The 24,311-nt window shown below is 33.1% G+C and overlaps 1 protein-coding gene across 5 annotated transcripts in view; it reads left to right on the forward strand.

Moving 5' to 3' along the window:
• Positions 1 to 6,412, forward strand: part of LOC114333472 (IQ motif and SEC7 domain-containing protein 1) — a 528,448-nt gene extending 522,036 nt beyond the window's left edge. For all 5 annotated transcript variants that reach the window (XM_028283354.2, XM_050663290.1, XM_028283353.2 and 2 more), the window contains one exon: positions 6,187 to 6,412. In XM_028283354.2, coding sequence (XP_028139155.1) covers positions 6,187 to 6,410 — 224 coding nt within the window. In that variant the 3' untranslated portion in view covers positions 6,411 to 6,412. The remainder of the gene's footprint in view (positions 1 to 6,186) is intronic.
• Positions 6,413 to 24,311: the final 17,899 nt, after the last annotated feature.

Below are 24,311 nucleotides of genomic sequence, written 5' to 3' on the forward strand. Positions count from 1 at the left end.
TCTATTCTAGTCCATCTTTTGGTATTGTTTGTATTTGTTGATTATGGGTTGCCTGTTCCTTGTCTGGCCTTTACTTTCTTCTTTGTACCCCTGCTAGTTTTTAAAGTTACCAAGTTCTTTAGATCTCCATATCCATTCCTTGCTGCCTCCTGTTTGCCCATTATTTCTCACATCTTTTGCTTTATCCCTTAACCATTTCATTTTCTTTTATTTCCCGGACTCAACGTTCTTTAGTTAATTTTGGTTTTGTGGGACGGCTGATTCTTCTCCGTTGTCTACTTCAATTTGGGCTTTTATGCCAATTTGCTGTATTCTAATAATATTAGTTTTGATTCCTCAACAGTTTTCTCATTAGATTTGTTATTTCCTCTTTTGGTTTGGTTGAATCTTTAGTGCCTTATTTTGCGTTAATATTTAGATTATTTTTCCTTGCCCAGTATTCAGTTATGCTTTTGATATGTTTTATATCTTCTTTATCATTTTATTTTCTGTTTTGATCAATTAATTTTCTTTCAATTGTTGCTTTTTCTTTGTCTATTAATTTGCTAACTAATCAAAACGTTTGAATTCGTATTTTTTATTTGCCGTGTATTTTAGCACCGCAATTCGCAGCCACTGTGTAAACTTCTTTTGTGTTATTTCTTATAGGAATGAATGCTTTTGATGGCTTTCATTATTCTGTATGAAATTTACTATCTTTAATAGGAATTAACCACAAATAACACAAAAATATTCGCATGTTTTTATTTGGTATCTGAATGTCACCCTCTTTACTAGTGATATATATAAATGCCTTTTTTTGTTTTTTCCGCCAACTCGTTTCGTAATAACACTTTCAACTGAGTTACAGTGATCCCTACCGTAAACTTTTCTTCAGACACATGTTTGTTTTTTATCATCATGTGGCGTTTGTCTATCCTTGCCTAATGCCACATTAATGTTTCTATATCTAAAACATACACAGTGGGAATTTGAAAACTTTAACACCGTTAATATCTTTACTCCCATGAGTTTTTTTTTCAATAAAGAGACTGGCGAGATAGTGAACATTTTTACCATCCAAGGTTCAACCCCCAAGTTTCTCGCAAATTTTAACCTAATTTAATATTTTTTGCTCAGAAGTTGGCAACAATCTCATTCGTCAGTTTCGGTAGTGATTAGAACTTTTTGTCTACATTACCGGTTATTGGTTGAAAAGTTATTATGTAAATAAAAATATTTTTTTGAGACTTCTTTTTATTTGATGATTACACGACCGTTCCAACCCGTAAGTAACAGGAAAAATGTTATCTCTTTATATTGCTTTGACAGCGTTTATATAAATACAATTTATACCTGCTTCTTTCATTGGTATCCATCGTTTGTGCAAAGGGACGAAGCCGAATGCTTTATGAAGATCTATAAAAGTGGCTTCAAGATGTATTCCTCTTGCTAATATCTTTTCTACCACTGGTTTTATTGTAAATGTATTATTATCCACGCAGGACCGCCCAGATCGAAATCAGCTTGGCTCTTCCATTTCCGTAACTTTATCTTTTATTCGGGCCCTTAGAAATCTTTTGCAAAGCTTTCCAATAAACAACGTAATACACTGATAACTACTGTGGTGTCTTTTTTTATGGTCGGTTTATTATTTTAATATTAATAACAATAATAAGTTTTGTGGTTCGATAAGAAAAATGTTATGGTTTGAAAGACACTTTTTTATTTAGTGTAGTGTCACGGTCCCAGGCCGGCCCTGTCAACGCCAGAACTTTCTGGCGCCGAAGTGTCTGAAACCCTTTCCGTCGGCGAGAAACTTGTTTACGTATCGGCGCATCTAGAAGGCCATCGAATACACCTTTTATTTATTACTCTGTAAATAATACTTACCTTTCGATTTTTCTGGAAATCAGTAGATTAATTTTATAACTATATAAAGAGACATTTTTGGAATTAGAGTTTAGTCATAAATTGGTAGCCGTCACGTAACAATTCGATGTTTGGTCGCGAAATAAATTATTGTAAATAAATTAGTATGTTTTAATGTAATCTTGAATAAAGCCGTGGTTATTTTGTAGCGTATAAAAATAATGTTAAGTGTTTATCGTAGTTTGTAAAATAAAAGATATAAATTAATTGTTTTTCATTTGTTTAGTTATAAGTTATTAAAAATAAATAAAGTCATTTAAGGTTAAACATTAGTGCCTAAAAACAAATAATAAAATAGTAAAGTCAACCGCGTAAAAAGTCAGTTTTATAACAGTAGCCTCCCTGAACGTCAGTACATTTGTTCCAACCAGATTCCAATTTATGAATTTCTTCTCTGAAGTGAGAATCTGGAAGGGTTGGCTGCAAAATATGTTTTCACAGCTGTTATGACCTCATCATTAGATAAAAAAGAATGTGTGTGTACTTTGTACGCACGTAAGAAGTTATATTGTTCTGAAGCTATTTTCTTGTGGGCATTTTTATAATCAAGTATATTCAAATGGGAAATAAGCCACAATTTTACCTAAAAATGATTTTATTAACGTTTCGACGCCCAAGTCGGGTGTCGTTCTCAAAATACAAAATAATACTAAATAAACAAAAATGTTGTTGCTTATAAAGTAAATAGCTTATACTAGTAAAGTCGTCCCAGGAACGCAACTCATCAATATTGGCAATATCATTTTAAAGTCGTCTACTTTAAAATGTATAATACGTGTCTGAATTGCCGATATAAATGAGTCAGATTAAATAAATTATTAGAAGAATTTTTTACTAAGCAACAACATTTTTGTTTATTTAGTATTATTTTGTATTTTGACAACGACACCCGACTTGGGCGTCGAAACGTTAATAAAATCATTTTTAGGTAAAATTGTGGCTTATTTCCCATTTGAATATACTTGATTATAAGAAGTTATACTTCTATTATATGATTTCTTAAAAATAAATATACTTTAAACAGTTTGTTTTAATTTATTTTAAACCCCAAACTAATTTTGTGCTTACCGCTTTCAAAAAAATAAAAAAAAAGTATAGGATTGCACTGGATTCGAACTCAAGACCTTTCGATCTCTGGCCGAATTAGTCGAGGCATTGAAGCACAAGAAAAGGCCTTACTGTCGATTTTTGGCGCAGTAAGACGGATGTTAATGCAGTTTGCTGCGTTAGATTCGTGAGAATGTCAGGAAAATTTGTGAACTAATGTAATGAATAAGAAATCTGAAATTGCATTTGTGCATAAGAAAAATGCATTTCAAAAGTGCATTTTGAAATAGGCAATTATTATAAATTTACAACTCGGTAAATAGTTGGGCAACATCCCGATTAATTATTTTAATTATTTTTAATCATTTTTAAGTCCATATAATAGTCTAAGATGTCAATAACCATTAATAATAAACAAAAAATTTTTCCTTATGGGGAATCGAACCAAGTACTAACACGTCCGTAACTAGATACACGTACCGCTAGCCTACGCAGACACTTAGGTATAAACAAAAACAAATAGATAAGTAAAAATTGTAAAGAAAATTACTACATACTTAAATGTATTATAAAATTAATATATTCCTAAATTTTAGAAGAAACATTTGTAAATAGGTACATTTATACAAAACATTCGAAAAATCGACACTTCAATCCTTCAATGCCTCGACTAAATGCTATACCAAATACGCTACGAGGACTGTGTCTGTATCGGTTCGGACGTACCTAATGACAATTCACGGTAACAAACAGACAAGGTGAATAAATATACAATAAAATGTTTTAATAATACTCATCTTACTCCTGAGGAAGACAAATCCAAAGACACAAAAATTATAATAAATATATTTACTAAAAACATTAATATATTCTTTTCACACCTTTTCTTGCACTGATATATTTATACATAACTAGAAATATTTTAGCAACTAAACGCCATACTGTCTGTGTGCGTATGCGCGCGAATTTCTTTGGGTATTGAAACGGATAGAAGTCGTTAGAAGCCAAATCTGGTGAATACGGTGGATGCTCCAACAACTCGAACTATAATTCAAGGGTTTTAGCCATTCCAAACAAGGACTTTTTTCTTCTGCAAATCCGGTCTTTTCCTTCAACTAGTATAATATTCAGAATTTATCGTTTTACTAGTTTGCAAGTATGTAATCCACAAACAAAATTTTCCTTTCGTATCGAAAAAAACTGATGCTAACACCTTCTTTGCCGATTTCTGGACACGAACTTGTTTCGGAGATGAAGAACCAAGTTCACACCATTCTTTAGCCTCTTGCTTTGATTGTGGATCATGGTGATAGACTTAAGTCTTATCCACAGTGATAAATGGATGCACAAAATCCACTTTTTCCTTTCGAAAATGCTCTAAATATTGCTGAGAAAGTTGCATTCGAATGTGTTCTTATTCCATTGTTAGCGAATGCGGCACCCATTATGAATACAGCTTTGGGAAATCCAATGCTTCAGTCGAAATATTGCTTACACTGTCCAATGATGCCTAGGGCTCCTCTATTTTTTCTATGATTTCTGGTGTTGCTACTGTTTTTGGACGTCCTTGACGTAGATCGTCTTTAAGGCTTGTACGACCACGTTTAAATTCAGCAACCCATCTTTCTACTGTACTAATTGAAAGCGAATAGTGTTTATACACTTTCAACATTCGCTCCTAAATTTCCTTCGGTTTTAATCATCCAAAAATAGAAATTCAAACACTGTATGATACTTGATTTTTCCCTTGTAAAAAATACTGTGACACGTTGATACTAAATAGCTTGTAAAGCAAGGATGAATTGACACATAGATATGAAACTTCATCTATGTTCATATGAAGAGTGTACCAACATACAAAAACAAATTTAAGATAATAGCAACGCACTCTCTTATCGATCCGCAAAACCTATTGAACAACCTATTATACAGGGTGTCCCGAAAAGATTGGTCATAAATTCTACCACATATTCTGGGGTCAAAAATAGGTTGATCGAACCTCACTTACCTATATACAATACTGCACACAAAAAAGTTACAACCCTTTGAAGTTACAAAATGAAAATCGATTTTTTTTCATGTATCGAAAACTCTTAGAGATTTTTTATTGAAAATGGACATGTGGCATTCTTATGGCAGCAAAATCTTAAAAAAAATTAAAGTGAAATTTGTGCACCCCATAAAATTTTTTTGGCGGTTTTGTTCCCTTAGATCCTTCCAAACTTTTGTGTACGTTTCAATTAAATTATTATTGTGGCATCATTAGTTGAACAAAATATTTTTAAAACTTGTTTGCCTAAGTACTTTTTCGATAAGCCAGTGTTTATCGAGATATTTTGAATATTTGTCGAATCCATCACATATTTGTATATGGAGTACGATTATAGAGACCTCAATAATCTGAAATTTTTTTATAATTTATATTATTAGGTATATTTTGAACAAGAAGCCACATCTCGATAAAGGGTGACTTATCAAAAAAAGACTAAGAGGCAAAAAAGTTTTAAAAACACTGTGTTTAACTAATGGTACACCACAATAACAGTTTAATTGGAACGTACACAAACATTTGGATGTTTAAAGGAACAAAACCCCAATGAAATTTTTATGTAAACATATTAAAAACGAAGCCGCATCTCGATAAAAACTGGCTTATCAAAAAAATACTAAGAGGCGAAAAGTTTTAAAAACATTGTATTTAACTAATGATACCACAATAATAAATTAATTGGAACGTACACAAAAGTTTGGGGAGTTTAAGGGAACAAAACACTAATAAAATTTTTATGGGGAGGAAAAATTTTACTATAATTTTGTTTCAAGATGTTCCTGCCATGAGAATGCCACATGTCCATTTTCAATAAAAAATCTCTAATAGTTTTCGATATATTGAAAAAATCGATTTTTATTTTGTAACTTCAAAGTGCTATAACTTTTTTTATGAACACATTTAAGGTAAGTTAGGTTCAATCTAACTATTTTTGACCCCAGCAAGTGTGGTATAATTTATGACCAATCTTTTCAGGACACCCTGTATATCTAGATCCAGCTCAAATCATAGTCAACAAGTGTTCAAATCCACATATTTGTCCCTATCACTCTATTTTAATTCTAATTACAGAATACGAAATACATAAGTAAATTTACTAAGCAGAATATTTTATTCTAAAATGTATTGTTTATTACAAACTAGTAAGACACTTTTTCGCAATGTTTCGATTTTTATAGTTGCAGGAGAAAAGGCTCAGAGAAGAGGTAGTGTAGGCTCCCTAGATAGTGGAATGTCAGTCTCATTCCAATCCACATCAGCCAGTTCCTGTTCAAGATCTGACAAGCTAGCTGGAAAGCAACCAGGAAAATCGGGTGTTCACAATCACCAAGGTCACCAAGGATTCCTAGGAGGAATTTTCAAAAAGCAAAGCGCAGCTGGCTCCAAGTCTACAGAGGTGTAAAAGTTTTTGTGTTTTTCTCTTACAGTGGGTAGTGTTAATTGGTGTACTGCTCATTTTTTTGTTACCAAGTTTTTCAAATTTTAACCAAATTTTATTTTGATGCCCTTAGGTAAGTCTGTTATAATACTCATCAGAAGTAGATCTATTTGATATTTATTTGCCTTGAAACGATCTAAGTCCAATAAATCTGTCCCTGCCTGTAATGTTCAAATGTCCAGAAAAAGTTATTTATCTTATAAAATTGATATTTTTGGATATACGATCTTTTGTTTACGGGAGAGAAATGAAAATGTTTCTCGCTGTAGAAACACAAAACATATAAGAACATATACTCTTGCTTTAAAGTTCGAAATATAACTTTATAATATATAGTAAGCAGGGTATATAAATGTAAAAAGTAAAGGGTCTAGCCGGTTAAGATAGTGAAAAATGTCCCAGCGATATTCCAAAAATAAAAATACCATGATGTTCTACATTATATAATAATATCGTATGGCATTTTTTCCGGCGCCAATTACATCTTTAAGCCTGTTTCAAGTAACTAGTGTCGATATACACTAGCCCAGGGGTACCGACGGCTTAACGTACTCTCCGAGGCACGGTGAAACGGCTCGTATCATTTTTAGAAATGAAAATGAATTGTTGTTGCCGGGGCTAGAACCCGTGCGCTCTGGCTTACGAGGTCAGTATCATGCTGAGCTACGACCGTTCACAACAACTGACGACTGTTCTACATCAATTTGTAGAATTTGTAGAAAAAATCAGAACTGATTCTGGAGTCAAAACGGTTAAAGTAAATACCGAAAAATGATTTTTCGTTATTGTGACCGTGATGCCCACCCTATAAAAATCTGAAAAAAAATTATGGAGATAATTGGATATATTGTATATATTGTAAGTAATATATATTTTTTGGCATTTTGTTCAGCCTATTTTTTTGTGAAGCAAAGTTTAAAAATTTCAAAAGCGTTTACAAAATTTGAATTTTGCGACAAAAATTTTGGAAAAAATACTATGCTGTAGTCAACAAAAAATCCTATCCAAAGTTAAAAGAAAAATCAAGTTTCTACGATGCATCGTAGAATCATCGCGATGATTAGAAACGAAGATGTCGTCAAAAAACGAAATAACACGTTTTAATTTTTTAGGGGGTTATGGATGGGGCTAGGGGTCTCAAAATTTTTTTAGCGCATACTCTTTGATGTAGAATAACATGGTATTTTTATTTATGGATTATCGCTGGTGGTATTTTTCACTATCTTAACTGGCTAGCTAGACCCTTTGGCATTTTTTAATGTATTAGATGAGTTATTTATTTTTTCAAGCATTTGGATGGTATTATAATAGACAGAATGTCTATTTAGCACATATATACATTAATATATATAATTAATTCGTTTAAAATCGATTTATTTAGTGAAATTGTTACATCTCACCATGTACTTTTCCATTTTGATACTTATTCAGTGTTTTTTTACTAAATTGTGTAACTGTTTTTGATATATCACATCTTTCGTGAATTTTATTGTAACTGTATATATCTAATAATAACATTTATGTACCGAATTTTTCACTGTTTAATATTTTTGGAAAAAAGTTAGTGTTTATATAGTCGGATTTTTAATACATTGCCACAACATGAATTTAACGCATGAGATTGTTTTTAATTATAAAATCCCTCTAAATATCAATGGATTTGTTCTAGTTGTAGATTAGTGTTGGCAAATGAAATCTCTGTTCCTCCCAAAACCGGTGGTTTTAGGCCTTGTAATGCTATTTTTGATTATCAGTTATTTTTGTTTACACTAGTTGTCAACTATATTTAGGGCTACTTGCTTTCTCCCAGACACTAACCGGGCAAATTTGTCCCTGGCTACGATTGCATATCCTAGACAGTAAAAATCTTTTATGGACAGATTTTTGAGAATCTACCAAAGTTATCCAAAGTAGAGGTGACAGAACTCCTTGTGAACAGCCTTCACCTGCTCTTGCTTGATAGTTGCTTTGCCCAGAGTGGATATTACTATCCTATTCTCCAGGTATATAGATACACGACCAAGAAATGTCTTCATGCAGTTATTGAATTGTTTCACAGGCTGTATGTCATGTGGCACCGTCTTGTTGAAACCATCCACATTTTGTCCACAAACTTGTCATCCACATCCATATCATTCATTTTAGGAAGAAAGAAATCTGTTCTCATGTTACGATATCTAGCACCAGTAAAAGTTACTGCTTAACCATCCTCATTTTTAAAGAAGTATGGTCCAATCATACCTTTAGCCCAAAATACTCACCAAAAAGTCCATTTATGGAAGAATTTTTTTCGATAGGTACATATGGGTTCTTAGAACCACAAATGCGGCAGTTTTGACCATTAACAAAACCATCAAGGTGAAAATGTGCTTCATTGATAAGAATTATTTTGCTCGAAAAATCAACACCCATTTGTTGATGTTCAATAACCATTCACCGAACTCTTTTCGCTGCGCATTGTCATTAGGATTCAGTTCTGGTGACAATTGAACTTTGTAAGCATGGATATGTGATATTCAGTGAGTGTAAGGTGTAGAGGTCATGTTGAAATTTGCAATTCTTGTTCACTACGTTGAATTGATGTTCCTGGATTCTCACCGAATGCACTGCTTCGATGTTGACCTTTAAACGACCAGTGTGTTTCGCATCACCAATCGATCCAGTCTCCCTGAATTTTTCAATGACTATATTCCAACCATATTTTGTACAAAATTTTTGAGCTGTGGCCGCCAAACTTTCATTATCTCTAACATATTGTTCTAACACGTTGTTCTCTCGTGTAACGCTCCATTTTTACTAACACTTAACTGTCAGCTGTCAAACTGTTTTATTGCCAACACTGCACAAATGGCGGTAAATTTAAATCTTGTGTGAATTTTGGATAATCGTGCGTTAAAAATGTGGTTTGCTATTTAAGTGGTTATTATTTCTTTAAAATATCATCATAGTATTTATTATGCAGTATTAATGAATTTAATTTCATATATTCAAATCTGGAGTTAAGGGTCCATAAATATTAAACAATTGGAATTCGGAATTTGAGGATTTGCAAGTCATTTTTAAATATATTTAAATTCTAAAATCGCTTGTTTTTTGGTATAAATAACGCTCTAATTCTTAATAAATAAATGCTAATGAATAATTACAATGAATAATTGTAGAATAATTTGATATGAAAAGTAAATTGGTGTTTTGTATAAAGAGTGAATCGTACTATACTATACTGATGACATTGATGTTACACTTACCTAGAACTAAATTAATATTAAAATAATTGTATGCAATAATCCACATATATACACTTCCAAGAAGTTAAACTTTTCAATAAAGTCCAATTTATTTTGAAGTCTAGGTAAATTAAAAACGAATACGTCCAGAATAATTTATATTTATTTTGTTTGTGTGGGTTTGTTTGTGTGGTCAAGGCATAATAGAAATGAGTTTCACTTGCTAAAATGTCACAATCGCAGAGTGCAACAATGAAATGTGTTAGCAAGTGCTACATGTTATCGAATGTTAACATTACACCAGATAATGCAGTTCATGCACAATGCTGTATACGTTCCTAGACAGCTGCAATGCTAAGGTACGTTTTTACTCGAGCGTGTGTTGCGATCATCGTTGAGTGATTGTCGCTGAGCGATGATCGCAAACCGGAGTGTTTTGACTGAAGCGATGATTAGTGAGTTGTCCGTTGTCTAGTCATCATGTGGTTTTGTTGCAGCGATGAGCGTATGTAAAAGAAAACAATTCTTGCTAAAATATCTGCTGGCAGAAGAAATAGAGGACCAAGGAATGTTAATTGGACTTCGTAAAAAGAAATAAAGGACGAAGAAATATTAGAAATGTTAATTGATCCAAGATTAGAAAAACATGCAATATTTAAAAGAAGACAAGAAGAAGGATACTTGTAAATTTTGATACACAACCATTTATTAGGATATGACTTTCAAGTTTCCACACTTCTTCCTTTTGAATCAACTTCAGTTTGATGTTGTGTTAAGTTCAGTAAAACAGGATATGAAAAAGGCATATACAAACTATATTCCACATCCAATGTCTCCAGAGGAGAAACTTGCTTTCACTTTAAAGTATGTGTATTTTATTACATTAATAAGAGCATAGCGTATACAAGTAAGAAGTGTGATCACTTCTGAAGTCAACATGGTTCTGCCACGAGTAGAAGTTCAACTGTTAAACTGTATAGGGTTCAATGTGAGATTAGACACAAAATAATCAGATTATGGGAAGTTATTTATTTATATGCGTATAGTATTGTCATTGACGCAAGATTAAAAATCCAGTTGGATCGGTGATGCCAGGACATCGCTAAAATTCGTTTCGGGAGAATACGATGGAACTGTGTCAGTGTATGCAGTATTGAAACACGATCACGGAGAATACAATTTCTTTGCAGTCACTGCAATGATTCTAAAAAGTCGCTCAGCGTCAGCGACTGTGTGTGCTCTCGGACCAGTCGCCAATAATCGACGCTTCAATCTAAACGGCTCCTCGACAAACCACACAACCTCGATGAAGTTAAAAAAAGTATTCAACCCCCACCCATATTTGTTTCAGATGTAGGTGATATACAACCTCTTAGAGAATTGTTAGAAACAATATCCCCACTGGGATACTCCATCAAATGCCTTTATAACAACCAAGTAAAGATCCAGCCCACAACTTCTGAACATTACCGAAACATAGTCAAAGCACTAAATGAGAAAAAAACACACTATTACACAAACCAAACAAAGGAAGAAAGAACATTCCGAGTTGTACTTCGTAATGTGCATCAAATAGCAGATAAAGATGTTTTAAAAGATGAGTTAGGACAAATGGGACACGAAGTAACCAACAGAGCTAATATATATATAAGAATGGATCCAAAACGGCGCTTCCGCTTTTTTATATAGAACTAAAAACTAAGCCAAATAATAAAGACATTTATGAAGTGAGAGCACTCCAGAACATGATTGTATCCTTCGAACCACCACATCCCAAGCGTCAGGTTCCTTAATGTACCAAATGTCAACGTTATGGCCACACACAAAAATTCTGTTATATGCCTCCAAGATGCGTAAAGTGTGCAAGTAATCATCATACTCGTAGACTTCCCACGCAAGGAACGCAGCAATAACGTACTCTGTATGGGAAACCATCCGGCCAACTATAAGGGCTGCAGCGTATAGACACAAGTACAAAAAGAAAAGTTCCCCGACAGAAACAAGAGACCCATAGAACAGACATCAATACAATTAACAGTCAAACAGTAACACCTGGTGTTTCTTACGCTCAAAAATCGTCAGGAAATAGTCAAACAGCGGAAATCACAAACCAACAAAGTAATGTTGCCTCAAACCATTTAACGACAATTGCTAACCTGGAAAACATGATGGCAAAATTAATGGAGAGAATGGAGACAATGCTGAATCTCCTTACCACTATGATCTCCAAAATGCACTAATGCAACACACACTTAAAATAGCCGTCTGGAACTCAAATGGGCTAACGAATCATATCCAAGAAATAAAAGTCGCTCAGCGTCAGCGACTGTGTCTGCTCTCGGACCAGTCGCCAATAATCGTCGCTTCAATCAAAACGGCTCCTCGACAAACCACACAAGCAGTGCACCGCGATCATCGTTCAGCGACGATCGCTCATCGATGATCGCAAAAGACGCTCCAGTAAAAACGTACCTTTAGTCTTATTTAATCAAACTTGAGATTCGGTTGAACAACCCAGTTAGTTATAATATTGATACCAGAAACCACCTTCGATCTTTAGACACTATTAAAGCGCCAAAGAGAATTAAGAATAAACACGGCAAGACCGTAATAGTGCCATTATTTGAAAAGATGTACATACACGTTACATTCCTGTGTAGTTTTGTTGCCACTGGCGAGATTATTTTTTGTAGAAAATTACTCCATTCTTTAATTGTGTAAATCTGTTTTTCTTTTACTCTATTCAAGTGTTCTATACATTTCTTTTATACGTGTGTTTTTTATATCATTTTTATTATTAGATTTTCATCTCATTTTTGGTCTGACTGGTGTATGTTCCGGAATGGGTTTAATTCCATAGTTTTTTACTGCATTTTAATATCCCATTATTTGAATGTGTTGGTACAATCTCATTATATGACATTGTTGTTCTTAAGTGTGAAACAAAATGTGTACAAGAATCTCAAAATTGCGAAATGTGAAAGAACTTGAAACAGGTGAACTTTTAGTAAATTATACAGACAGAATAATTCTGGATCTGAAAACAAGATGGTAACGTCTAAAAAATAACTAGTTTCAGGGTAATAAATAAGATATAATCTCATTGGATTATTTAGAACTGTATAGCTAGGATTATAATTATCTCTATCTCACATTGACAAACTTTCCTAAGCAATATGTGTTACTTTCAAATTCACATTATTCGTTGGGATTAACGAGACCACTACATGCACTTCTATATTTTGTGAAAAATGTGTATTTTTCGGCAAATCTATTTTTTGAGACATTTATTAGGGGGAGCCATTTTTCAGTCATAATTTTTATTTTTGAGCAAATGATCTTTTTCCTTTATTATGAAGTGAAAATTCTACCAGCACTCGCAGTTTTGCCAGAATTGGCCTCAAGATAATAACTTTTTACGCGCTTGTTTGATTCTTGCTTTGATCTCAACTGTTGGCACAATCTATTTCTTGAGTATTTTGGAGAAGAACAAAACAAAACCATAAAACGTTGAGGAGAAAAATCGAAAATGGCAAAAAGGTAATCAGCCAACTTAAAGACAAAAATGGAAATATAGCCTCAGATAGACCGTTATATCAATGTCAAGTTATTCCAGAGCTCATCGAACAGCCAATAACAAAGGTACAGAATGTAGGATCGGACGATATATCAGATATATCAAGGGAGCAAATTCAACATGCTCCCAAAAATATAAAAAATAATAGAGCTCCGTGGGAAGATGATGTAGTCATTCTTCTTCATTTACCATGTCCTTTCAGAACGTTGGTTACCATCATAGCTATCTTAATTTTATTCACTGCTACCCTAAATAGCATGCTTGTAACAACATCATACCAATCTCGCAAGTTCTTCAACCATGAGGTTCTTCGTCCTGTACTGCGTTTGCCTGCTATTTTTCCTTGTATGATATTTTGTAGCAACCTTTATTTGGGACCTCTCATTACATGTCCGAAATACTCCAGCTTTCTCTGCTTGATGCTTTTTATGATCTCAGTAGTCTTGCTGAGACGTTTTAGTATTGTGGAGTTTCGAATCTTCTCCACCCAGGAAACTTTTAGAATTCTTCTAGCACCACATTTCGAAAGCCTCAAGGCGATTTAGATCGATTTTATTCATAGTCTAGGACTCGGCACTATAAAGTAAGACCGAGAACACGTAGCAGCGAAGTAGTTGCTGCTACGTGTAGATTTTAGGTCTCTGTTACATAACACCTTGGACATCCTTCTAAAAGCGGCTCTAGCCTGCTATATCCTAGATCTAATTTCGCCGTGACTTTCTGCGTTACAATTTAATTGCTGTCCAAGGTAAACGATTTTATCAACTTGCTCAAGTTTGGTATTATTTACATATATAGACGGTTTTATATGCTGTTGTTTACTTATTACGAGTATTTTGGTTTTCCTTATGTTCAGATCCAGACCTGCCTCCCTACAACTCTCAACGACACTATCAAGTAGTGTTTGCAGATCTTCTTGACTAGAATCTAGGAGTACTGTATCGTCCGCATATCACAAATTATTGCTGACTTCACCGTTCACAAGTATTCCTTCTTGTTTTTCAGAAAGTGCTTTTCTGAAAATTCTTTCCTAGTAAACGTTAAAAAGCAGGGGTGACAAGAGGTATCCCTGCCGTAGCATCCATGTTGTCATTGAGACAATTAAACTAGGAGGTTTACTTCTCACGTCACGAATCCAAACACTTTTCAATCTATGTCTGCATAAAGGTATGTTTAGATATGCCCGCCGCGCACTTCACGCCGTGTGTGCCGTGCGTTTGTGGCGCCGACAGAAGTTGGATCGTGTGCGCACCGTTTGTGTGCCACTTGAAAACACGTACTAATCTAATGAACCCGCCACGAACGCGTTGCGCACACACGGCGCGAAGTGCGCGGCGCGCATTTTTATACGTACCTTAACGTAAACATCCCAATTAAATGGAAAAATTCGGTTACAATTCACCTTCACAAAACAAGAGATAAATTAGATCTTAAATAGGCCCATTAGCAAAACATAAGGGGAAAAGTTGAGAAGGAGACAAAGTAGAATGAAGAGACTAATGCTTGGACTAAGATTGAGAAATATATTAAACGAAGAAGTTCGTAAATGAACCGGAGTGGAAGACATTCTCGAACGTATTACAAGCCAAAAATGGAGATGGATAAGACATGATGCAAGAATGAAAGACGGCAATTGGACAATAAAATTGCTTAAATGGAGACCACAAACAAGTGAATCCGGAGAAGATACGATGAACCGATGACCTCAAAAGAATTGCTACCAATTGGATAGCAGAGGCGCAGAACAGAAGTAGATGGAAATATCTAGTCTGATCAATTAATTCTCCAGATATATTCATTGTGACGTGAATTTGTATCTTCAAGAATACTATCCTACACTACTTAAAGAATACTTCAAAGAAGACCCCAACATGTATAGAGGTATAAATTTACTGAACACCGCACTTAAGATAACCACAAAAGTCCTAACCAACAAAATCAATGAACTAACAACTTTATCAGATGAACAACAAGGATTCAGATCCGGAAGATCCTGCGTAGACGCCGTATTTGTACTGAGACAAATCACACAAAAGGCCACTGAGTACAATAAACCAGCATATCTATGTTTTATAGACCTGACAAAGGCTTTCGATCGCATCCAAGTCGAAGACGTCTTACATTTACTGTATAGAAGAAACATACCAATCAATATTATACAAACCATCGAAAACGTCTATTTTCATAATCGAATACAGGCAAAGATAAATGGAAAACTAACGAAGTTTATATCAGTACAAAGCGGAGTCAGACAAGGTGACTCATTAAGCCCACTGCTCTTTAATATAATAATGGACGAAATAATAGAAGCAGTACCTAAAGGTCATGGTTACAGAATGGGGAATAAAGAAATCCAAATATTATGTTATGCAGACGGCGTCGCAATAATCGCCGAGACAGAAGACGATCTCCAAAGATTAACACACATCTTCAATACAGCAGCCACGAAATACAATATGAAAATATCAGCAGAAAAAACCAAATGTATGACAACATCTAAATACCCACTACGATGTAAAATCGAAATTGATGGGAAAATAATAAAGCAGGAAGCAAGGTTTAGATATCTGGGAATAGATATAACCAGTTACGGAGATGTTGAAGAGGAAGTACGACAACAAAGCTTAAAAGCAAGTAAAGCGGCGGGATCTCTTAATGACACAATTTGGAAGAACAAACACCTAAGACAAGATACAAAAGCAAGAATCTATAAAGCAGCAGTTAGACCTATATTGACATTTACGGTGGAGACAAGACCTGACACATCTCAAACGAGACTGCTACTAGAAACAACAGAGATGAAAATACTCCGACGAATATCAGAAAAAAGTCTGTTGGATAGAGAGAGATGCGAAAACATAAGAAGATCATGCAATGTAGAAGACATAAATGGATGGGTGACAAAACGGAAACTGGAGTGGTACGAACACATTAGTAGAATGGCAGAGGATAGGATAGTACGAATAGCACGAGATAAGTCACCAAATGGACGAAGAAGTGTTGGCAGACCAAGAAAAAGATGGTGCGATAACTTAACGACGTTCTACACCTTCGTTGCGGGGTATGCCTCTCAGAGGAAAGGGGGGCGAAACTTATATGCAAGCGAAAGTTGGTAACAATGCAGTGTTTTCACTTTTATTTAATAATGGTACGGTAAACAATCCTCATTTTTTAATATGTTATTCCTTACAAAAAAAAACCTTTAATTTAAGCACAAATAATTAAAAATCGTAAATTTGGGTCAAAAGTTACTAACTTTTTAAGAATTCCCATAAGAGCCCATGTTAAAACTTAACTTTGACCCTTTATAGTAATTAAACGGCACGGTAAAACAATTTTTAAAAAATCAAGTCTTAGTTTTTTGAAGTAAACTATAACATACTAAAATTTTATGCAAATCCTTAATTCTTTGCCGAAGGTGTAGAACGTCGTTAAAACAATTTAGGAGGCTAATATTGAACAAGAAACAGGCTTTAAAGCCTACATACAAGAAGGAAGAAGAAGAAGAATACTATCAACATAGCCTTGAATGTGTTCATATAGAGATAGGTTGCTGGCTATTACCTTGGGATCGAAATATTGAAGCTTTGGTAGGTAGTAATAGGTAGTAAGTACCTATTACCACGGTATTATCAGCACAAATATTTCTGGTATAATTGCCAACGAATGTGTTGATCATACACTTTCTTCTATTAACGGCTCATTAACCTCTTCTATTTCGCTTATATTTCTTATATCTTTGGCTTTTAGCTTTTCAGCATATGAAGTTTTGTATTATGAGTAAAATATTGTCATTTCATACCCATTATGATTTGTTTTTGTGTTTGTTTTGTCTCCATTAACTTTTTATGTTAATTGATGTTTTGTCTCTTACATCTGTTTTGGCTGGATTGTTTTCTATGACAATTCATATTGAATCGGCTGCTATTAAATCTGGTAGCTATAATTCTAGTTGGTAGTTTTAGGGTTCTATCTAGGAAACTTATTACCCGTATTGCTAGGATCTTCTCATTTTTAATTGCTTGTTTGTTTTATCGAACAGAGTGAATTAGTAGTTGTAAGAAATAGTAAATAATATAATATACACGTGTTCGTTTAAACCAACATTGTGATGACAAGGCGAAATATTATAAATTTTATTTTTGCATATCATCAATTCTCCTTATTGCAATATAATCTTTTGGTAGAATCACAAATACGAGCTTCACTAGACTTTACTTGCATATTACAGCTATATTAAATCTCATGTATAGTTGGTATTTATCAGAAATACAGGATGTTTCATTAATAATTGAAAATATTTTAACTGTAGACTCTTACGCTCAAAATCAGGGTGTTTTATTTAAAAATAGAAAAACTATTTGTACCCAGTACTTTAAAACCGTTTGACATATCCTTGTCATACTTGGCAGAAAGTGTAGGTACTGTACACCCTACTAAATTATGTTAAACAAATGTTTCTGGCTACTACCAGAGACGTACGACGGGGGAAAGTCATTGGTGAGCCCTTCACAAATTCTACAACACTGGCGGAATAGCTATTTCGATTCTTCAATACCTTCTATGTAAATAATATACTCTTCATTCGTAACGATATATTAGTTTTCGAGATATCTGAAGTTAAAAGTGAAACGGCACAGTTATTTTGATTAATGTATTATGCCCCTTCATTTTTAACTTCATATAAAGTATTGGAGAATCGAAAAATTGCACTAAAATTGTAATTCCGCCGGTGACGTGGAATTTGGGAAGGGTCCAACAAATGACCAAAGTATGACAAGGATATGTCAAATGATTTTAAAGTAGGTACTGGGTACAAATAGTTTTTAAATTTTTCAATAAAACACTGTAACTCAGTAAGGAGCCACATTTTATTTATGTGATTTATGTTAAATCTGAATATTTTTAGACCAAGAATCTACAATTAAAATATTTCCAATTATTAATGAAACACCCTGCATATCATTTCTTATGTCATCAGTTGTTTCGTGTAAAGATATAGTAGATAATTTGATCGATGCATTTTAGTATTTTTGTCCATATTGATAAATATTATTTATTTTGCCATTCTAAATAGAAAACAATTCTCTACCAGTTTGTTTTTTGTATATTTACATTTGTTTGTATAACTTGTACTGGATAAAGTTACCCTGTGTATAAAATACTACTATATAACAAGTAATCTATTTGTTTTTATATTTTAAGTTGTGCATGACAAAAGTAACCAAATATATTTTCACCATTTTTAAGTGTTATACTGTGTTTTATTCTTTATCCTTCTTCAATATTTTAACAATTACTATCTAACTACGGTCAGGTGGGGAAAGTGTGTATTCGGGGTAAGTGTGTAAAGTCAAAATATATTTTAATATAAGTATATACTAGTGTCGCCATCTATGATTCGTTAAAGAAGAATACAGATGCTTACAAGGTCAACTGAGTTGGTATATTTTATATCGGACAGTTTTAATCTTTACGCCGACTTGGAACATTTTTAAAAGACCTACCTGTTTCTTGGGCCGAGATAGGCACTGCCCATTAAAATATTAGCTTCCAATATTACTTGGTCTCAAAATGCGGTATGTACCGGGTGTCCCAATAAGAATGGCTCTCGGCCATATCTCGGGAACCGTTTATAGTACAGCTTTGGGAAAAAAAATTTTATAACAAAAGTTGCCTCGAGAAAAGCCTAGAAATTATTTTCATATTTGTAAGTCCACCGCTAGAGGGCGTAATTGAATATCAAAAATTTAAAAATCAAAATTTTACAAAATTTACATAATGAAAGGGCACTAAAAATCCGATCATCGTATTCTTCGAAAAATTCTGCGAATATTTGATTTCACAAGTGTAGAATAGAATAGAATAGAATACTTTATTGGTATAGCTTTACAGCTGCCATCATAAAGATGGATATACACGTCAGATATACAACACAATATAGTCACAGACACATAATCAAATACCTATACATACACTTAAATTTTAGATTTAACATAATGTACATTGATAAATATGAAAATTATTAATATTAGACAGAACTCATAACAGCAATCTAGTTGCTAAGTATTCTTCTACACTGTAGAATGCATGTTTACATAGTATACTTTTCACAACTCTTTTGAATTTCACCGGATGCAAAGATCTAACTTCATTTGGAAGATGATTATATAGCCTGACCCCCACATAATCTGTGGACTTCTCAAATTTGGATAGTTTGTGACCAACAGTAACAAACTGATTGGCATTCCTAGTTGAGTATGCATGTAAATCAGAATTTCTCTTGAATGAATGTAAATTATGCTTAATATACAATATGGATTTCAAGATATATATGGAAGGCAACGGTAAGATATTGTTATTAATGAAAACTTGCTTACAAGTATGCCCAAAAGGAATATTGAAGATAAGTCTAATAATTCTCTTCTGTTTAATAAACACTGTGTCTGATTTTGTGGAATTACCCCATAACGTAACATTATAAGTAAGGTGACAATAAACCAAAGAATAATATACATTAATGAGAGTTTTAATACTGAGTGTTCTCTTCAACTGTACTAAAGCATAGAATGAACAATTTAGTTTCTTATTAACATATTCAACGTGAACATCCCAACTCATAAACTGGTCCAAGAATACACCTAAAAATTTTATGTTTGGAATATTTACAATTTCAGGAATAGACACAACTGGCATATTTCGTTTGCATCTAAAATGTATATACGATGTTTTATCAATATTCAGTTGTAGCAAGTTTTGTGTACACCATGTTTGGAATAATCTGATAACCCTTGACACTCTATTTTGAAGCTCTACGTATGTATGTGCTGATACAATCACAGATGAGTCATCTGCGTACATTACAATGTGGTCATGAGTAATATGATCGGGTAGGTCATTGACAAAAATAAGAAATAGCAGTGGTCCCAACACAGATCCCTGCGGCACTCCTACATCTACACTGAAGATGTCTGACCTTTCCTTGTTTAATTCAACATAGAATTTCCTCTCCAGAAGATATGAGTTCAATAAATTTAACATGTTACCTCTTATTCCGTGGACATACAATTTGTTAAGGACAAATTCAAATTTAAGACTGTCGAATGCTCTGGAAAGATCAAAGAAGATACCCACTACAAGAAGACCATCATCAAGATGCCTATAGACAGATTCCATAAATACTTCAGTAGCCCCCTCTGTTGATCTTCCGGATCGAAAGCCATGCTGTTCTGAACACAGTGCATTATTTTTGTCCAAAAACTGTATGATCCTAGTGTAGTAAGCTCGTTCAAAAATTTTTGAAATTACATTTAACAAAGAAATAGGTCTATAATTATCAATACAAGTGTGATCGGATTTTTTATATACTGGAACAATTTTACTTAATTTTAGGTTTTCAGGAAATTCACCTGTGTTGTATACTAGGTTAATTAAATATGCCAGCGGTTCTGATATAACATCCTTGATGTGTTTGATCATTCTTGTGTTTAATTCATCATTTCCAAAAGAATGTTTATTTTTAAGACCACAAATAATATCAAGAACTTCATCAGATGTTACTGGAAAATAAACAAAACTGTCTATAGTCCACCTATGTGATAAAGTACAGTTTTGAGGGTTATTGTCAAGCCTATTTTTTAGTGCATTATTTCTGTCATTGAAATGGCATGCAAAATATTGAGCTAAATTTTTATCATCTGATATTAGTTTGTCTTCAATTTTGAGTTTAATTTTATTAGTACTTTGCTTTCTCCCTATAGTTTTATTTACTATACTCCACATAGTTTTTTGTTTATTATTACTACTTATAATTTGAAGATAATTGAATTCCCTTTTCTTTTCAGCAATAAGATTATTGTATTCCTTCTTGGTAGCTTTATACTCATTCCAGATGTTACTATTATTAGAGTTTTTAGCTTCATTAAATAGGCTTCAATTGTAACTCTACCTTTGCAAATAAGAAGTGGGGGTGAGTGGGAGGGACCCTTGTTATGATAAATGGCTGTAAGTCTGGTTCTGCTTAATCGATATTTGCAAACTTGGTCTCGTTGAAAACAGATCTTTTTCGTTAATGTAAGAGTTATAATTACGAAACATCCTAGTAAGTAATATGCCAGCTAGGGGGCGGTATTTTATGTTTTTCAGAAATCTAGTTTTCTTTGGAAAATATTAAATACAAGTATGCACTTTTAACCCTGGATTACAAAATTAGACCAAATTATCAACAGATTATCGAAAACCGCATGTCGATACCTTTTTTCTATCTTGAGATATCTTAAGAAACGTATAAATGGTAAACAAACTGATAATGTCTCCGGTAAACGAAGTTAAGGAAATCAAAGTGAAAACAGGTAGTGTGCTATGGAAACAAATTAGAGCGGAACACTTGCGGAGTGCCGACAGAAGTGAATATTTCTCATAGATTCAATTATATTCGTTTCGGTTCAATTTGATTCCATTTAATTGGATTTAATTTTATTTATTATAATTATGCTTATAATTTAATATATTTAAAATATACCCAATTTAATACATAATATATATGGTTTGTCAAACGTAGGAAAGAGTTTGAAAATCTCACAATCGCCGAAATTTTTAAACTTTTTGCTACATTTGACAAACTGTACTAGTGATTTTACCCATTAATTTTAGAATTAACAAACTTTCAAAAGAAGTTCTACTTCAAATTTGATAGTGAATTTAATTATTATTATATAAAATAAATAGGATGTTTAAAAATACAATTTGAGGATAAGTAGGTTGAAAGGAATAATGTAATCAACAAATTTAAAAAAGTCACTTTTGTATAATGGCCTCCCCTTTAATGAGAGTATCTAATAATAAATGAACTCTTCCATGCATTATTTACGATTAAAATTTACACGAAGTATTTACTATACTTCATCAGTAATTAAATTTTTAAATTAAAAATATCGGTTACAATATTAAGAAAAATAATAATTTAAAGCTTTATGTATCTTTATATCTTATTAATCCTAATTTTAACGGGTAAAATCACTAGTATATAATATTATGTATTAAATTAGGTATATATTATATATTTATATTAAATTATAGATATAATATTATATATTAAATAAAATTAAATCTAATCGAATGGAATCTAATTGAATCAAACAAATATAATCGAATCTATAATAAGTATTCACTTCTGTCGGCATTCCGCAAGTGTCACGCTTTAATTTTTTCCACAGCACACTACTTGTTTCCACTTTGATTTCCGTAACTTAGTTTACAGGAGACATCATCAGTTATGTTTAAAAATTATCACGTTTCTTAAGATATCTCGAGATAGAAAAAAGGTATCGACATGCGGTTTTCGATATTCTGTTGATAATTTGGTCTAATTTTGTAATGCAGGGTTAAAAGTGCATACTTGTATTTAATATTTTCCAAAGAAAACTAGATTTCTGAAAAACATAAAATACCGCCCCCTAGCTGGCATATTACTTACTAGGATGTTTCGTAATTATAACTCTTACATTAACGAAAAAGATCTGTTTTCAACGAGACCAAGTTTGCAAATATCGATTAAGCAGAACCAGACTTGCAGCCATTTATCATAACAAGGTTCCCTCCCACTCACCCCCACCTCTTATTTGCAAAGGTAGAGTTACACTCGTGAAATCAAATATTCGCAGAATTTTGCGAAGAATACGATGATCGGATTTTCAGTGCCCCTTCATTATGTAAATTTTGTAAAATTTTGATTTTTAAATTTTTGACATTCAATTACGCCCTCTAGCGGTGGACTTACAAATATGAAAATAATTTCCAGGCTTTTCTCGAGGTAAATTTTGTTATAAAATTTTTTTTCCCAAAGCTGTACTATAAACGGGTCCTGAGATATGGCCGAGAGCCATTCTTATTGGGACACCCGGTACAAACAAACTTTTAATACTTTGCTACACACTTACCCCACCTGACCTTGCTATGAAATTGTCATCACGAAACATGCCAAGTAAATGCCATCAATAAATTGTAAGTAGTGTATACACGAAAATGGCACTAGCAAATTCTACCCACGATGGAATTTACTGAATTTGGCACCCAGAAAAATAAAAGCTACAGTTCATCGAAAAATGACGGATGTTACATAAAAAAACTATGGTCTAAAATTTTTTGTAGAATATCCTAAGTTTTTTAGAATTTATGCGATTTATCAAGGGAAAAGCAATTGCGAAAAGGCTGCAGTTCATCAAAAAATTACGTTTTAAAATTTTTTATCGAGAATTTATCATAGGTATTCAATGTTTTCAAGATTTCGCAAAAATACAGCCGAATATCCCGGAAAGCAATTGCGGAGAGGCTGCAGTTCATCAAAAATGACGGATTAACATTATTTATGGAACATTTACCATTTTTAACGTTTTTACAATTTGGCCAAAATACAGCAGAAATCAAATCGAAAGTCAATCAATTATGAAATAAAATTGTATGTTGAAAATCTACATTTTTTTGAGTTTATTCAATTCATAAAGGGAAAAGCAACTGCAGGGATACTGCAGTTGATCAAAAAATGACGGATTAACATTATTTATTGAGAACTTACCATTTTTAATTATTTAAAACCAATTTTTTTCTAACGAATTTTAGCCGTAGAAGAATTCTGAACACAGAGAATAAACGAGCGGCATTTTTTATGTAAGAAAAGAGTAAAAAAAAAGCCACGAAATTGACTTATTCCCAACTAAAATAGTGAATTGATATGACAAACGACAAACTTTGCAAAATTAGATAATAAATTAAAATAATTATTCTTCTGATTTATGCGTTTTATTAAAACTTTTACGGGACTAAACGGGATGCGAATTTACAAAACCTATACTATTTCAGTCTTAGGGGCGACTGAATTCGAGTAGGTTTTGTATGCAGAATATTAGTTACATATCCTATGCTATTTCGGTCCAGAAATTAACTGTATCGGTGTAGGATTTGTAAGCGAAATTTTTTATTATTATTGAGCAAATGTCTATACTGTTTCAGTCATGTAAGTTAATTAAATATTTACTAAGTGGATTTATTATTATATCATAAAAT

The sequence above is a fragment of the Diabrotica virgifera genome, chromosome 10 (genome assembly GCF_917563875.1).
Source record: "Diabrotica virgifera virgifera chromosome 10, PGI_DIABVI_V3a".
In the NCBI taxonomy this organism is placed as follows: Eukaryota; Metazoa; Arthropoda; class Insecta; order Coleoptera; family Chrysomelidae; genus Diabrotica; species Diabrotica virgifera.